At 63.0% G+C, this 17258-nt stretch overlaps 1 protein-coding gene across 1 annotated transcript in view; it reads right to left on the bottom strand.

Moving 5' to 3' along the window:
• Window positions 1-1048, bottom strand: part of LOC142428582 (mitogen-activated protein kinase-binding protein 1-like) — a 32934-nt gene extending 31886 nt beyond the window's left edge. The window contains 1 exon segment of the mRNA XM_075533423.1: window positions 1044-1048. Within this exon segment, the coding sequence (XP_075389538.1) occupies window positions 1044-1048 (5 nt within the window).
• Window positions 1049-17258: the final 16210 nt, after the last annotated feature.

Below are 17258 nucleotides of genomic sequence, written 5' to 3'. Positions count from 1 at the left end.
ACACACACACACACACACAGACACACACATACACCCTGGTAGAATCTCTGGAGGGTGTCTTACTTGGTGTCCTTTTTAAACACACACACACACACACACAGAAACACACACCATTGCAGAATCAATAGAGGGCTTCTGACTTGGTTTCCTTTTTACACACACACACACACACACACACACACACACACACACACACACACACACCCTTGCAGAATATCTAGAGGGTTTCTGACTTCGTGTCCTTTTTAAACACACATACACACCCTTACAGAACTTCTGGAGGGCTTCTGATTTCATGTCCTTTTTACACACACACACACACACACACACATTTACAGAATCAATAGTGGGCTTCTGATTTCGTGTCCTTTTAAAAACACACACACACACACACACACACACACACACACCCTTGAAGAATTTCTAGAGGGTTTCTGACTTCGTGACCTTTTTACAAATACAGACACACACATACTTGCAGAATCTCTGGAGGACTTCTGACTTCATATCTTTTTACACACACATACACACGCAAACTCACACCCTTGCTGAATCTCTAGAATGCTTCTGCTTATCGTCATTTTTCACACACACAAACACACACACATGCAGAAACTCTAGAGGGTTTCTGACTTCGTGTTATTTTTACAAACGCACACACACACCCATACACACATGCACGCACCCTTGTAGAATCTTGGAGTGCTTCTGACTTCGTGTTCTTTTTATACACACACTCACTCACACACACACACACACACACACACAGACACACCCTAGCAGAATTTCTAGAAGGCTTCTGAATTCTTGTCCATTTTACTTATACACACACAGACACGCTTGTAGAATCTCTGGAGGGCTTCTGATTTCATGTCCTTTTTACACACACACACACGCACACACACACACTCCCTCACTCTCACAGTCATCCCATTGCAGAAACCCGAGAAGGCTTTTGACTTCGTGTCCTATTTACACACACACAAACACACATATACACACACAGAGACACACCCTTGCAGAATCTCTTGAAGGCTTCTTACGTCATGTCCTTGTTACACACACACACGCTTGCAGAATCTCTGGAGGGCTTCTGACTTTGTGTCCTTTTTACACACACACACACACACACACACACACACACAAACTCCCTCACACTGATACTCATACCTTTGCCGAATTCCTAGAGGGCTTTTGACTTCATTTCCTTTTTACACACACACTCACACACATACACACACACAGACACGCCCTAGCAGAATTTCTAGAAGGTTTCTGAATTCTTGTCCTTTTTACACATACACACATGGACATTCTTGGAGAATCTCTGGAGGGCTTCTGACTTCATGTCCTTTTAACACAAAACAATCACCGTTGCAGAATCTCTAGAGGGCTTCTGACTTTGTTTCCTTTTTACATAAACACACGCACACACACACACACATACCCATACACACAACCTTGCATAATCTCTAGAAGGCTTCGGACTTCGTGTTCTTTTTACACACGCACACACACACATACACACATGCACGCACCCTTGCAGAATCTCTGGAGTGCTTCTGACTTCGTGGTCTTTTTACACACACACTCACACACACACACATAGACACACCCTAGCAGAATTTCTAGAAGGCTTCTGAATTGTCCTTTTTACACATACACACACAGACACAATTGTAGAACCTCTGGAGGGCTTCTGTCTTCGTGTCCTTTTTAGACACACACACACAAACACGCACACCCTTGCAGAATCTCTACAAGGCTTCTGACTTCATGTCCTTTTTACACACACACACACACACACACACACACACACACACACACACACACATTTACAGAATCAATAGTGGGCTTCTGATTTCGTGTCCGTTTTTTTTAACGTTTTATTAGGGGCTCATACAACTGTTATCACAATCCATACATATACATACATCAATTGTGTAAAGCACATCTGTACATTCTTTGCCCTAATAATTTTCTTTTCTTTTCTTTTTTTACATTTTATTAGGGACTCATACAACTCTTATCACAATCCATACATATACATACATCAATTGTATAAAGCACATCCATACATTCCCTGCCCCAATCATTCTCTCTTTTTTTAAATTTTAACAATTTATTAGGGGCTCATACAATTCTTATCACAGTTCATACATATACATACATCAATTGTATAAAGCACATCTGTACAGTCTTTGCCCTAAGCATTTTTTTCTCCTCTTTTCTTTTTTTACATTTTATTAGGGACTCATACAACTCTTATCACCATCCATACATATACATACATTAATTGTATAAAGCACATCCATACATTCCCTGCCCCAATCATTCTCAAGGCATTTGCTCTCCACTTAAGCGCCTTGCATCAGGTCCTCTTTTTTTCCCCTTCCCTCCCCTTTCCCCCCTCCCTCAAGTGCCCTTGGTAATTTATACCTCGCTATTTTGTCATATCTTGCCCTATCTGGAGTCTCCCTTCCCCCCTTCTCTGCTGTCCCTCTCCCAGGGAAGAGGTCACATGTGGATCCTTGTAATCAGTTCCCCCTTTCCAACCCACTCACCCTCCACTCTCCCAGCATCGTCCCTCACACCCTTGGTCCTGAAGGTATCATCCACCCTGGATTCCCTGTACCTCCAGCCCTCATATGTACCAGTGTACAGCCTCTGTCCTATCCAGGCCTGCAAGGTAGAATTCGGATCATGGTAGATGGGGGGAGGAAGCATCCAGGATCTGGGGGAAAGCTGTGTTCTTCATCGGTACTACCTCGCACCCTAATTAACCCATCTCCTCTCCTAAATGCCTCTATGAGGGGATCTCCAGTGGCCGACACTTGGGCCTTGGGTCTCCACTCTGCACTTCCCCCTTCATTTAATATGGTATATATATATATATATACATATACATATACACATATATACACATACATACACACACTTATATTGTTTTTTTTTTCTTTTTTTGCATGATGCCTTATACCTGATCCCTTGGCACCTCGTGATCGCACTGCCTGGTGTGCTTCTTCCATGTGGGCTTTTTTGCTTCTGAGCTAGATGGCCGCTTGTTCACCTTCAAGCCTTTAAGACCCCAGACACTATCTTTTTTGATAGCCGGGCACCATCAGCTTTCTTCACCACATTTGCTTATGCACCCATTTGTCTTCAGCGATCCTATCATGGAGGTGTGCAGTCAATGATAGGGAGCCCTGATTATTAGGGAGCCCCAGGCCTGGGGTGCCCCAGCCCTTAGGCTTAGGGAGGCCCAGTCCTGGGGCGCCCCAGCCCTTATGCTTAGGGAGCCTCAGGCCTGGGGTGCCCCAGCCCTTAGGCTTAGGGAACCCCGGTCCTGGGGCACCCCAGCCCTTAGGAGTAGGGAGCCCCAGGCCTGGGGCACCCCAGCCCTTCGGCTTTGGGCGCCCCAGGCCTGAGCCGCCCCAGCCCTTTGGCTTAGGGAGCACCAGGCCTAGGGCGCCCCAGCCCTTAGGATTAGGGAGCCCCAGGCCTGCGGCACCCCAGCCCTTAGTCTTTGGGCGCCCCAGGCCTAGGGCGCCCCAGCCCTTAGGCATAGGGAGCCCCAATTCTGGGGCGCCCCAACCCGTAGGATTATGGAGTCCCAGGCCTGGAGCGCCCCAGCCCTTAGGCTTTGGGAGCCCCAGTCCAGGGGCGCCCCAGCCCTGAGGCTTAGGGAGCCCCAGGCCTGGGGCTCCTCAGCCCAGAGGCTTAGGGAGCCCCAGGCTTGGGGAGCCCGAGCCCTTAGGCTTAGGGAGCCCCAGGCCTGGGGAGCCCTAGGCTTAGGGAGTCCAAGGCCTGGGGAGCCCCAGCCCTTTGGCTTAGGGATCCCCACGCCTGGGGCGCCCCAGCCCTTAAGCGTAGTGAGCCCCAGGCCTAAGGCTTAGGGAGCACGAGGCCTGGGGCACCCAAGCCCTTAGGCTTAGGGAGCCCAGGCCTGGGGCGGCCTAGCCCTGAGGCTTAGGGAGCCCCAAGCCTGGGGCGACCCAGCCCTGATGATTAGGGAGCCCCAGGCCTGGGGCACCCCAGGCCTTAGGCTTAGGGAGCCCTAGGCCTGGGGCGCCCCAGCCCTTAGGCTTAGGGAGGCCCAGGCCTGGGGCTCCCCAGCCCTTAGGCTTAGGGAGCCCCAGGCCTGGGGCGCCCCAGCCCTTAGACTTAGGGTGCCCCAGCCCTTAGACTTAGGGAGCCCCAGGCCGGGGGCGCCCCAGCCCTTAGACTTAGGGAGCCCCAGGACTGGGGAGACCCTGCCCTTAGGCTTAGGGTGCCCCAGGCCTGGGGCTCCCCAGCCCCTAGGCTTAGGAATCCCCAGGCCTGGGGCGCCCCAGCCCTTAGGCTTAGGGTGCCACAGACCTGGGGTGCCCCAGCCCATAGGCTAAGGGAGGCCCAGGCCTGGGGCGCCCCAGCCCTTAGACTTAGGGAGCCCCAGGAATGGGGAGACCCTGCCCTTAGGCTTAGGGTGCCCCAGGAATGGGGCTCCCCAGCCCCTAGGCTTAGGTATCCCCAGGCCTGGGGCGCCCCAGCCCTTAGGCTTATGGAGCCCCAGGCCTGGGGCGCCCCATCCCTGAGGCTTAGGGATCCCCAGACCTGGGGTGCCCCAGCCCTGAGGCTAAGGGCGCCCCAGCCCTTAGGCTTAGGGAACCCCAGTCCTGGGGCGCCCCAAGCCTTTGGCTTAGATAGCACCAGGTCTGGGGTGCCATAGCCCTTAGGCTTAGGAAGCCCTAGGCCTGGGGAACCCCAGCCCTTAGGCTTAGGTAGCCCCAGGCCTGAGAACCCCAACCCTCAGGCTTAGGGAGCCCCCGGCCTGGGGAGCCCTAGTCCTTAGGCTTAGGGAGCCGCAGTCCTGGAGAGCCCTAGGCTTTGGGAGCCCGAGGCCTGGGGAGCACTAGGCTTAGGGATCCCCAGGCCTGGGGAGCCCCAGACATTAGGCTTAGGGAGCCCTTGGCATGGGGAGCCACAGCCCTTAGGCTTAGGGAGCCCCAGGCTTTGGGAGCCCCAGCACATAGGCTTAGGGAGTCCCAGGCCTGGGGAGGCTCAGCCCTTAGGCTTCGGGAGCCCCAGGCCTGGGGCGCCCCAGCCCTTAGTCTTAGGGAGCCCTAGTCCTGGGGCGCCCCAGCCCTTAGGTTTAGGGAGCCCCAGGCCTGGGGCGCCCCAGCCCTTAGGGAGCCCCAGGCCTGGGGAGCCCGAGCCATTAGGCTTAAGGAGCCCAAGGCCTGGGGAGCCCGAGTCCTTATGCTTAGGGTGCCCCAAGACTGGGGAGCCCAAGTCCTTAGGCTTAGTGAACCCCTAGACTGGGGAGTCCTAGCCCTTAGGCTTAGGGAGCCCCAGGCCTGAGCTGCCCCAGCCCTTTTGCTTAGGGAGCCCCAGGCCTGGGACGCCCCATCCCTTAGGTATAGGGAGCCCCAGGCCTGGGGCGACGCAGCCCTTAGGCTTAGGGAGACCCAGGCCTGGGGCGCCCCAGCCGTTAGGCTTAGGGAGCCCCAGGCCTGGGGCGCCGCAGCCCTTAGGATTAGGGAGCTCAAGGCCTGGGGAACCTGAGCCCTTAGGCATAAGGAGCCCCAAGCCTGGGGAGCCCGAGCCCTTAGGCTTAGGGATCCCCAGACCTGGGGAGACCGAGCCCTTAGGCTTAGGGAGCCCCAGGCCTGGGGAGGCCGCGCCTTAGGCTTAGGGAGCCCTAGACCTGGAGAGCCCGAGCCCTTAGGCTTAGTGAACCCCAGGCCTGGGGAGCCCTAGCCCTTAGGCTTAGGGAGCCCAAGGCCTGGGAAGCCCGAGCCCTTAGGCTTAGGAAGCCCCAGGCCTGGGGCACCCCAGCCCTTAGGCTTAGGGAGCCCCAGGCATGGGGCGCCCCAGCCTTTAGGCTTAGGGAGCCCGGGGACTGGGGCACCCCAGCCTTGAGAATAGGGAGCCCCAGGCCTGGGGTGCCCCAGCTCTTAGGCTTAGGGAGCCCCAGGCCTGGGGTGCCCCAGCATTGAGGCTTAGGGAGCCCCATGCTGGGGCGTCCCAGCCCTTAGGCTTAGGGAGCCCCAGGGCTGGACGCCCCAGCCCTTAGGCTTAGGGTGCCCCAGCCCTTAGGCTTAGGGAGCCCAGGCCTGGGGCACCCCAGCCCTTAGACTTAGGGAGCCCCAAGCCTGAGGTGCCCGAGCACTTAGGCTTATGGAGCCCCAGGCCTGGGGAGCTCCAAACATTATGATTAGGTCGCCCCATTCCGGGGAGCCACAGCCCTTAGGCTTAGGGAGCCCCAAGCCTTGGGAGACCCAGCCCTTATGCTTAGGGAGCCCCAGGCCTGTGGAGCCCCAGCCCTTAGGCTTAGGGAGCCCCAGGCCTGTGGCGTCCCAGCCCTTTCACGTAGGGAGCCCCAGGCCTGGGTTCCCCAGCCCTTAGGCTTAGAATGCCCCAGCCCTTAGGCTTAGGGAGCCCAAGCCTGGGGCGCCCCAGCCCTTAGGCTTAGGGCGCCCCAGCCCTTAGGCTTAGGGAGCCCGAGGCCTGGGACGCTCCAGCCCTTAGGTTAGGGAGCCCCAGGCCTGTGGCGCCCCAGCCATTAGGCTTAGGGAGCCCCAGGCCTGGAGCGCCCCAGCCCTTAGGCTTTGGGAGCCCCAATCCAGGGGCACCCCACCCTTAGGCTTAGGCAGCCTCAGCCTGGGGCGCCCCAGCCCTTAGGCTTCGGGAGCCCCTGGCCTGGGGCGCCACAGGCCTGAGGCTTAAGGAGCCCCAGGCCTGAGGCGCCCCAGCCCTGAGGCTTAGGGATCCTCAGGCCTGGGGCGCCCCAGCCCTGAGGCTTAGGGAGCCCCAGGCCGTGGGGCCCCAGCCCTTATGCTCAGTGAGCCACAGGCCTGGGGTGCCCCAGCACTGAGGCTTAGGGAGCCACAGGCTTGGGGAGTCTGAACCCTTAGGCGTAGGGAGCCCCAGGCTTGGGTAGCCCTAGGCTTATGGAGCCCTTGTCCTGGGGAGCCCCAGCCCTTTGGCTTAGGGATCCCCATGCATGGTGCGCCCCAGCCCTTAAGCTTAGGGAACCACAGGCCTAAGGCTTAGAGAGCACGAGGCCTGGGGCGCCCCAGCCCTTAGGCTTAGGGAGCCCCAGGCCTGGGGCGGCCTAGCCCTGAGGCTTAGGGAGCCCCAAGCCTGGGGCGCCCCAGCCCTGATGGTTAGGGAGCCCCAGGCCTGGGGCGCCCCAGCCCTTATGCTTAGGGAGCCCCAGGCCTGGGGCGCCCCAGCCCTTATGCTTAGGGAGCCTCAGGCCTGGGGTGCCCCAGCCCTTAGCCTTAGGGAACCCCTGTCCTGGGGCACCCCAGCCCTTAGGATTAGGGAGCCCCCGGGCTGGGCACCCCAGCCCTTAGGCTTTGGGCGCCACAGGCCTGAGGCGCCCCAGCCCTTTGGCTTAGGGAGCCCCATGCCTGGGCGCCCCAGACCTTATGATTAGGTAGCCCCAGGCCAGGGCACCCCAGACCTTAGGCTTTGGGCGCCCCAGGCCAGAGGCGCCCCAGCCCTTGGCTTAGGGAGCCCCAATACTGGGGCGCCCCAAACCTTAGGCTCATGGAGCCCCAGGCCTGGAGCGCCCAAGACCTTAGGCTTTGGGAGCCCCAGTCCAGGGGTGCCCCAACCCTTAGGCTTAAGGAGCCCCAGCCCTGAGGCTTAGGGAGCCCCAGGCTTGGGGAGCCCGAGGCCTTAGGCTTAGGGAGCCCCAGCCCTGGGGCGCCCTAGGCTTATGGAGTCCCAGGCCTGGGTAGCCCTAGGCTTAGGGAGCCCTAGACTTTGGGAGCACCAGCCCTTTGAATTAGGGATCCCCACGCCTGGGGCGCCCCAGCCCTTAAGCTTAGGGAGCCTCAGGCCTAAGGCTTAGGGAGCACGAGGCCTGGGGCACCCAAGCCCTTAGCTTAGGGAGCACAAGGCCTGGGGCACTCAAGACCTTAGGCTTCTGAAGCCCCAGGCTTGGGGCGGCCTAGCCCTGAGGCTTAGGGAGCCCCAAGCCTGGGGTACCCAGCCCTGATGATTAGGGAGCCACAGGCAAAGGCCGCCCCAGGCCTTAGGCTTAGGGAGTCCTAGGCCTGGGGCGCCCCAGCCCTTAGGTTTAGGGAGCCCCAGGCCTGGGGCGCCTCAGCCCTTAGACCTAGGGTGCCCCAGCCCTTAGACTTAGGGAGCCCCAGGCCTGGGGCGCCCCAGCCTTTAGACTTAGAGAGCCCCAGGACTGGGGGGCCACAGCCCTTAGGCTTAGGGTGCCCCAGGCCTGGGGCTCCCCAGACCCTAGGCTTAGGTATCCCCAGGCCTGGAGCATCCCAGCCCTTAGGCTTAGGGAGCCCCAGCCCTGGGGCGCCCCCGCCCTGAGGCTTAGGGATCTCCAGGCTTGGGGCGCCCTAGCCCTGGGGCAAAGGGCGACCCAGCCCTTAGGCGTTGGGAGCCCCAGGCCTGGGGTGTTCCAGCCCTTACGCTTAGGGAGCGCCAAGCCTGGGGCGACCGAACCCTGATTGTTAGTGAGCCCCATGCCTCGGGCGTCCCAGGCCTTAGGCTTAGGAAGCCCTAGGCCTGGGGAGCCCCATCCCTTAGGCTTAGGGAGCCCCAGGCCTGGGGATACCTAGTCCTTACGCTTAGGGAGCCACAGTCCTGGGGAGCCCTAGGCTTAGGGAGCTCGAGACCTGGGGAGCCACAGCCCTTAGGCTTAGGGAGCCCGAGACCTGGGGAGCCACAGCCCTTAGGCTTAGGGAGTCCCAGGCCTGGGGAGGCCCAGCCTTTAGGCTTCGGGAACCCAAGGCCTGGGGTGCCCCAGCCCTTAGTCTTAGGGAGCCCTAGTCCTGGGGCGCCCCAGCCCTTAGGGTTAGGGAGCCCCAGACCTGGTGCACCCCAGTACTGAGGCTTAGGGAGCCCCAGGCCTGGGGAGCCCGAGCCATTAGGCTTAAGGAGCCCAAGGCCTGGGGAGCCCGAGCCATTAGGCTTAAGGAGCCCAAGGCCTGGGGAGCCCGAGTCCTTATGCTTAGGGTGCCCCAAGACTGGGGAGCCCAAGTCCTTAGGCTTAGTGAACCCCTAGACTGGGGAGTCCTAGCCCTTAGGCTTAGGGAGCCCCAGGCCTGAGCTGCCCCAGCCCTTTTGCTTAGGGAGCCCCAGGCCTGGGGCGCCCCATCCCTTAGGTATAGGGAGCCCCAGGCCTGGGGCGACGCAGCCCTTAGGCTTAGGGAGACCCAGGCCTGGGGCGCCCCAGCCGTTAGGCTTAGGGAGCCCCAGGCCTGGGGCGCCGCAGCCCTTAGGATTAGGGAGCTCAAGGCCTGGGGAACCTGAGCCCTTAGGCATAAGGAGCCCCAAGCCTGGGGAGCCCGAGCCCTTAGGCTTAGGGATCCCCAGACCTGGGGAGACCGAGCCCTTAGGCTTAGGGAGCCCCAGGCCTGGGGAGGCCGCGCCTTAGGCTTAGGGAGCCCTAGACCTGGAGAGCCCGATCCCTTAGGCTTAGTGAACCCCAGGCCTGGGGAGCCCTAGCCCTTAGGCTTAGGGAGCCCAAGGCCTGGGAAGCCCGAGCCCTTAGGCTTAGGAAGCCCCAGGCCTGGGGCACCCCAGCCCTTAGGCTTAGGGAGCCCCAGGCATGGGGCGCCCCAGCCTTTAGGCTTAGGGAGCCCGGGGACTGGGGCACCCCAGCCTTGAGAATAGGGAGCCCCAGGCCTGGGGTGCCCCAGCTCTTAGGCTTAGGGAGCCCCAGGCCTGGGGTGCCCCAGCATTGAGGCTTAGGGAGCCCCATGCTGGGGCGTCCCAGCCCTTAGGCTTAGGGAGCCCCAGGGCTGGACGCCCCAGCCCTTAGGCTTAGGGTGCCCCAGCCCTTAGGCTTAGGGAGCCCAGGCCTGGGGCACCCCAGCCCTTAGACTTAGGGAGCCCCAAGCCTGAGGTGCCCGAGCACTTAGGCTTATGGAGCCCCAGGCCTGGGGAGCTCCAAACATTATGATTAGGTCGCCCCATTCCGGGGAGCCACAGCCCTTAGGCTTAGGGAGCCCCAAGCCTTGGGAGACCCAGCCCTTATGCTTAGGGAGCCCCAGGCCTGTGGAGCCCCAGCCCTTAGGCTTAGGGAGCCCCAGGCCTGTGGCGTCCCAGCCCTTTCACGTAGGGAGCCCCAGGCCTGGGTTCCCCAGCCCTTAGGCTTAGAATGCCCCAGCCCTTAGGCTTAGGGAGCCCAAGCCTGGGGCGCCCCAGCCCTTAGGCTTAGGGCGCCCCAGCCCTTAGGCTTAGGGAGCCCGAGGCCTGGGACGCTCCAGCCCTTAGGTTAGGGAGCCCCAGGCCTGTGGCGCCCCAGCCATTAGGCTTAGGGAGCCCCAGGCCTGGAGCGCCCCAGCCCTTAGGCTTTGGGAGCCCCAATCCAGGGGCACCCCACCCTTAGGCTTAGGCAGCCTCAGCCTGGGGCGCCCCAGCCCTTAGGCTTCGGGAGCCCCTGGCCTGGGGCGCCACAGGCCTGAGGCTTAAGGAGCCCCAGGCCTGAGGCGCCCCAGCCCTGAGGCTTAGGGATCCTCAGGCCTGGGGCGCCCCAGCCCTGAGGCTTAGGGAGCCCCAGGCCGTGGGGCCCCAGCCCTTATGCTCAGTGAGCCACAGGCCTGGGGTGCCCCAGCACTGAGGCTTAGGGAGCCACAGGCTTGGGGAGTCTGAACCCTTAGGCGTAGGGAGCCCCAGGCTTGGGTAGCCCTAGGCTTATGGAGCCCTTGTCCTGGGGAGCCCCAGCCCTTTGGCTTAGGGATCCCCATGCCTGGTGCGCCCCAGCCCTTAAGCTTAGGGAACCACAGGCCTAAGGCTTAGAGAGCACGAGGCCTGGGGCGCCCCAGCCCTTAGGCTTAGGGAGCCCCAGGCCTGGGGCGGCCTAGCCCTGAGGCTTAGGGAGCCCCAAGCCTGGGGCGCCCCAGCCCTGATGGTTAGGGAGCCCCAGGCCTGGGGCGCCCCAGCCCTTATGCTTAGGGAGCCCCAGGCCTGGGGCGCCCCAGCCCTTATGCTTAGGGAGCCTCAGGCCTGGGGTGCCCCAGCCCTTAGCCTTAGGGAACCCCTGTCCTGGGGCACCCCAGCCCTTAGGATTAGGGAGCCCCCGGGCTGGGCACCCCAGCCCTTAGGCTTTGGGCGCCACAGGCCTGAGGCGCCCCAGCCCTTTGGCTTAGGGAGCCCCATGCCTGGGCGCCCCAGACCTTATGATTAGGTAGCCCCAGGCCAGGGCACCCCAGACCTTAGGCTTTGGGCGCCCCAGGCCAGAGGCGCCCCAGCCCTTGGCTTAGGGAGCCCCAATACTGGGGCGCCCCAAACCTTAGGCTCATGGAGCCCCAGGCCTGGAGCGCCCAAGACCTTAGGCTTTGGGAGCCCCAGTCCAGGGGTGCCCCAACCCTTAGGCTTAAGGAGCCCCAGCCCTGAGGCTTAGGGAGCCCCAGGCTTGGGGAGCCCGAGGCCTTAGGCTTAGGGAGCCCCAGCCCTGGGGCGCCCTAGGCTTATGGAGTCCCAGGCCTGGGTAGCCCTAGGCTTAGGGAGCCCTAGACTTTGGGAGCACCAGCCCTTTGAATTAGGGATCCCCACGCCTGGGGCGCCCCAGCCCTTAAGCTTAGGGAGCCTCAGGCCTAAGGCTTAGGGAGCACGAGGCCTGGGGCACCCAAGCCCTTAGCTTAGGGAGCACAAGGCCTGGGGCACTCAAGACCTTAGGCTTCTGAAGCCCCAGGCTTGGGGCGGCCTAGCCCTGAGGCTTAGGGAGCCCCAAGCCTGGGGTACCCAGCCCTGATGATTAGGGAGCCACAGGCAAAGGCCGCCCCAGGCCTTAGGCTTAGGGAGTCCTAGGCCTGGGGCGCCCCAGCCCTTAGGTTTAGGGAGCCCCAGGCCTGGGGCGCCTCAGCCCTTAGACCTAGGGTGCCCCAGCCCTTAGACTTAGGGAGCCCCAGGCCTGGGGCGCCCCAGCCTTTAGACTTAGAGAGCCCCAGGACTGGGGGGCCACAGCCCTTAGGCTTAGGGTGCCCCAGGCCTGGGGCTCCCCAGACCCTAGGCTTAGGTATCCCCAGGCCTGGAGCATCCCAGCCCTTAGGCTTAGGGAGCCCCAGCCCTGGGGCGCCCCCGCCCTGAGGCTTAGGGATCTCCAGGCTTGGGGCGCCCTAGCCCTGGGGCAAAGGGCGACCCAGCCCTTAGGCGTTGGGAGCCCCAGGCCTGGGGTGTTCCAGCCCTTACGCTTAGGGAGCGCCAAGCCTGGGGCGACCGAACCCTGATTGTTAGTGAGCCCCATGCCTCGGGCGTCCCAGGCCTTAGGCTTAGGAAGCCCTAGGCCTGGGGAGCCCCATCCCTTAGGCTTAGGGAGCCCCAGGCCTGGGGAGACCTAGTCCTTACGCTTAGGGAGCCACAGTCCTGGGGAGCCCTAGGCTTAGGGAGCTCGAGACCTGGGGAGCCACAGCCCTTAGGCTTAGGGAGCCCGAGACCTGGGGAGCCACAGCCCTTAGGCTTAGGGAGTCCCAGGCCTGGGGAGGCCCAGCCTTTAGGCTTCGGGAACCCAAGGCCTGGGGTGCCCCAGCCCTTAGTCTTAGGGAGCCCTAGTCCTGGGGCGCCCCAGCCCTTAGGGTTAGGGAGCCCCAGACCTGGTGCACCCCAGTACTGAGGCTTAGGGAGCGCCAGGCTGGGGCGCCCCAACCTTGAGGCTTAGTGAGCCCCAGCCCTGGGGTGTCAGAGACCTGAGGCTTAGGGAGCCCCAGGCCTGGGGGGCCCCAGGCTAAGGCTTAGGGAGCCCCAGGCCTGGGGCGCCCCAGCCTTTAGGCTTAGGGAGCCCCAGGCCTGTGGCGCCCCAGCCCTTAGGCATAGGGAGCCCCAGGACTGTGGCGCCCCAGCCCTGAATCTTAGGGTGGACCAGGCCTGGGGCGCCCCAGCCTTGAGGCTTAGGGAGGCCCAGGCCTGGGGCGCCCCAGCACTTAGGCTTAGCCTGCCCCAGGCCTGGGGCTCCCCAGCCCCTTGGCTTAAGTATCCCCAGGCTTGGGGCGCCCCAGCCCTTAGGCTTATGGAGCCACAGGCATGGGGCGCCCCAGCCTTGAGGCTTAGGGATCCCCAGGCCTGCGGAGCCCCAGCCCTGACGCTAAGGGCGCCCCAGCCCTTAGGCTTAGGGAGCCCCAGACAGGGGGTGCTCCAGCCCTTAGGCTTAGGTAGCCCCAGGCCTGAGAACCCCAACACTTAGGCTTAGGGAACCCCAGACCTGGGGAGGCCCAGCCCTTAGGCTTAGGGAGCCCCAGGCCTGGGGAGCACTAGGCTTAGGGATCCCCAGGACTGGGGAGCCACAGCTCTTAGGCTTAGGGAGCCCCAGGCCAGGGGTGCCCCAGCCTTTAGGCTTAATGATCTCCAGGCCTGGGGCGCCCCAGCCCTTAAGCTTAGGGAGCCCCAGGCCTGGGCCCCCCCAGCCCTTAGGGTTAGGGAGCCCCAAGCCTGGGGCAACCCAGCCCTGATGATTAGGGAGCCCCAGGCCTGGGGCGCCTTAGGCCTTAGGCTTAGGGAGTCCTAGGCCTCGGGCGCCCCTGCCCTTAGGCTTAGGGAGGCCTAGGCCTGTGGCGCCCAAGCCCTTAGGCTTAGGTATCCCGAGGCCCGGGGTGCCCAGCCCTTAGTCTTAGGGAGCCGCAGGCCTGGGGCGCCCCCGCCCATAGGCTTAGGGAGGCCCAGGCCTGGGGCACCCCATCCCTTAGGCTTATGGAGCCTCAGGCCTGGGGCGCCCCAGCCCTGGGGCTTAGGTATCCCCAGGCCTGGGGGGCCCCAGGCCTGAGGCTAAGGGCGTCCCAGCCCTTAAGCTTAGGGAGCCCCAGGCATGGGGTGCTCCGCCCTTAGGCTAAGGGAGCCCCAGTCTGGGGCGCCCCAAGCCTTTGGATTAGGGAGTCCCAGGCCTGGGGAGACCCAGCCTTTAGGCTTCGGGAGCCCTCGTCCTGGGGCGCCCAGCCCTTAGGTTTAGGGAGCCCCAGGCCTGGGGCGCCCCAGCCTTAGGCGTAGGGAGCCCCAGGCCTGTTGCGCCCCAGCGCTTAGGCTTAGGGAGCCCCAGGTCTGGGTAGCCCCAGCCCTTAGGCTTAGGTAGCCCCAGGCCTGAGAATCCCAACCCTTAGGCTTAGGGATCCCCAGGCTTGGGGAGCCCCATCACTTAGGCATAGGGAGCCCCAGGCCTGTGGATCCACAGCTCTTAGGCTTAGGGAGCCCCAGGCCAGGGGTGCCTCAGCCCTTAGGCTTAGGGATCCCCAGGCCTGGGGCGCCCCAGCCCTTAAGCTTAGGGAGTCCCAGGCCTGGGGTGCCCCAGCCCTTAGGCTTAGGGAGCCCAAGGCCTAGGGCGCCCCTGTCCTTAGGCTTAGGGAGCACGAGGCCTGGGGCGCCCCAGTACCGAGCCTTAGAGAGCACGAGGCCTGGAGAGCCCCAGTCCTTAGGCTTAGGGAGCCCCAGGCCTGGGGCGTCATAGCCTGAGGCTTAGGGTGCCCCAGGCCTGGGGCTCCCCTGCCCCTAGGTTTAGGTATCCTCAGTCCTGGGGCGCCCCAGCCCTTAGGCTTAGGGAGCCACAGGCCTGGAGCACCCCAGTCCATAGGTTTAGGGAGGCCCATGCCTGGGGCTCCGCAACCCTTATGCTTATGGAGCCCCAGGTCTGGGGCGCCCCCGCCCTGAGGCTTAGGGATCCCCCGGCTTGGGGCGCCACAGCCCTGAGGCTAAGGGTGCCCCAGCCCTTAGGCTTAGGGAGCCCCAGGCCTGGGGTGCTCTAGCCTTTAGGCTTAGGGAGCCCCAGGCCTGGGGAGCCCTAGTCCTTAGGCTTAGGGAGCCCTCGTCCTGGATAGGCCTAGGCTTAGGGAGCCCCAGGTCTGGGGTGCCATAGCCCTTAGGCTTAGGGAGTCCAAGGCCTGGGGAGCCCCAGCCCTTTGGCTTAGGGATCCCCACGCCTGGGGCGCCCCAGCCCTTAAGCGTAGTGAGCCCCAGGCCTAAGGCTTAGGGAGCACGAGGCCTGGGGCACCCAAGCCCTTAGGCTTAGGGAGCCCAGGCCTGGGGCGGCCTAGCCCTGAGGCTTAGGGAGCCCCAAGCCTGGGGCGACCCAGCCCTGATGATTAGGGAGCCCCAGGCCTGGGGCACCCCAGGCCTTAGGCTTAGGGAGCCCTAGGCCTGGGGCGCCCCAGCCCTTAGGCTTAGGGAGGCCCAGGCCTGGGGCTCCCCAGCCCTTAGGCTTAGGGAGCCCCAGGCCTGGGGCGCCCCAGCCCTTAGACTTAGGGTGCCCCAGCCCTTAGACTTAGGGAGCCCCAGGCCGGGGGCGCCCCAGCCCTTAGACTTAGGGAGCCCCAGGACTGGGGAGACCCTGCCCTTAGGCTTAGGGTGCCCCAGGCCTGGGGCTCCCCAGCCCCTAGGCTTAGGAATCCCCAGGCCTGGGGCGCCCCAGCCCTTAGGCTTAGGGTGCCACAGACCTGGGGTGCCCCAGCCCATAGGCTAAGGGAGGCCCAGGCCTGGGGCGCCCCAGCCCTTAGACTTAGGGAGGCCCAGGAAAGGGGAGACCCTGCCCTTAGGCTTAGGGTGCCCCAGGCCTGGGGCTCCCCAGCCCCTAGGCTTAGGAATCCCCAGGCCTGGGGCGCCCCAGCCCTTAGGCTTAGGGAGCCACAATCCTGGGGTGCCCCAGCCCATAGGCTAAGGGAGGCCCAGGCCTGGGGCGCCCCAGCCCTTAGACTTAGGGAGCCCCAGGAATGGGGAGACCCTGCCCTTAGGCTTAGGGTGCCCCAGGAATGGGGCTCCCCAGCCCCTAGGCTTAGGTATCCCCAGGCCTGGGGCGCCCCAGCCCTTAGGCTTATGGAGCCCCAGGCCTGGGGCGCCCCATCCCTGAGGCTTAGGGATCCCCAGACCTGGGGCGCCCCAGCCCTGAGGCTAAGGGCGCCCCAGCCCTTAGGCTAAGGGAACCCCAGTCCTGGGGCGCCCCAAGCCTTTGGCTTAGATAGCACCAGGTCAGGGGTGCCATAGCCCTTAGGCTTAGGAAGCCCTAGGCCTGGGGAACCCCAGCCCTTAGGCTTAGGTAGCCCCAGGCCTGAGAACCCCAACCCTCAGGCTTAGGGAGCCCCCGGCCTGGGGAGCCCTAGTCCTTAGGCTTAGGGAGCCGCAGTCCTGGAGAGCCCTAGGCTTTGGGAGCCTGAGGCCTGGGGAGCACTAGGTTTAGGGATCCCCAGGCCTGGGGAGCCCCAGACATTAGGCTTAGGGAGCCCTTGGCATGGGGAGCCACAGCCCTTAGGCTTAGGGAGCCCCAGGCTTTGGGAGCCCCAGCACATAGGCTTAGGGAGTCCCAGGCCTGGGGAGGCTCAGCCCTTAGGCTTCGGGAGCCCCAGGCCTGGGGCGCCCCAGCCCTTAGTCTTAGGGAGCCCTAGTCCTGGGGCGCCCCAGCCCTTAGGTTTAGGGAGCCCCAGGCCTGGGGCGCCCCAGCCCTTAGGGAGCCCCAGGCCTGGGGAGCCCGAGCCATTAGGCTTAAGGAGCCCAAGGCCTGGGGAGCCCGAGTCCTTATGCTTAGGGTGCCCCAAGACTGGGGAGCCCAAGTCCTTAGGCTTAGTGAACCCCTAGACTAGGGAGTCCTAGCCCTTAGGCTTAGGGAGCCCCAGGCCTGAGCTGCCCCAGCCCTTTTGCTTAGGGAGCCCCAGGCCTGGGGCGCCCCATCCCTTAGGTATAGGGAGCCCCAGGCCTGGGGCGACGCAGCCCTTAGGCTTAGGGAGACCCAGGCCTGGGGCGCCCCAGCCGTTAGGCTTAGGGAGCCCCAGGCCTGGGGCGCCGCAGCCCTTAGGATTAGGGAGCTCAAGGCCTGGGGAACCTGAGCCCTTAGGCATAAGGAGCCCCAAGCCTGGGGAGCCCGAGCCCTTAGGCTTAGGGATCCCCAGACCTGGGGAGACCGAGCCCTTAGGCTTAGGGAGCCCCAGGCCTGGGGAGGCCGCGCCTTAGGCTTAGGGAGCCCTAGACCTGGAGAGCCCGAGCCCTTAGGCTTAGTGAACCCCAGGCCTGGGGAGCCCTAGCCCTTAGGCTTAGGGAGCCCAAGGCCTGGGAAGCCCGAGCCCTTAGGCTTAGGAAGCCCCAGGCCTGGGGCACCCCAGCCCTTAGGCTTAGGGAGCCCCAGGCATGGGGCGCCCCAGCCTTTAGGCTTAGGGAGCCCGGGGACTGGGGCACCCCAGCCTTGAGAATAGGGAGCCCCAGGCCTGGGGTGCCCCAGCTCTTAGGCTTAGGGAGCCCCAGGCCTGGGGTGCCCCAGCATTGAGGCTTAGGGAGCCCCATGCTGGGGCGTCCCAGCCCTTAGGCTTAGGGAGCCCCAGGGCTGGACGCCCCAG

Source organism: Tenrec ecaudatus, chromosome 16, assembly GCF_050624435.1.
Source record: "Tenrec ecaudatus isolate mTenEca1 chromosome 16, mTenEca1.hap1, whole genome shotgun sequence".
Classification (NCBI taxonomy): Eukaryota; Metazoa; Chordata; class Mammalia; order Afrosoricida; family Tenrecidae; genus Tenrec; species Tenrec ecaudatus.
This window is presented reverse-complemented; position numbering and strand designations above follow the sequence as displayed.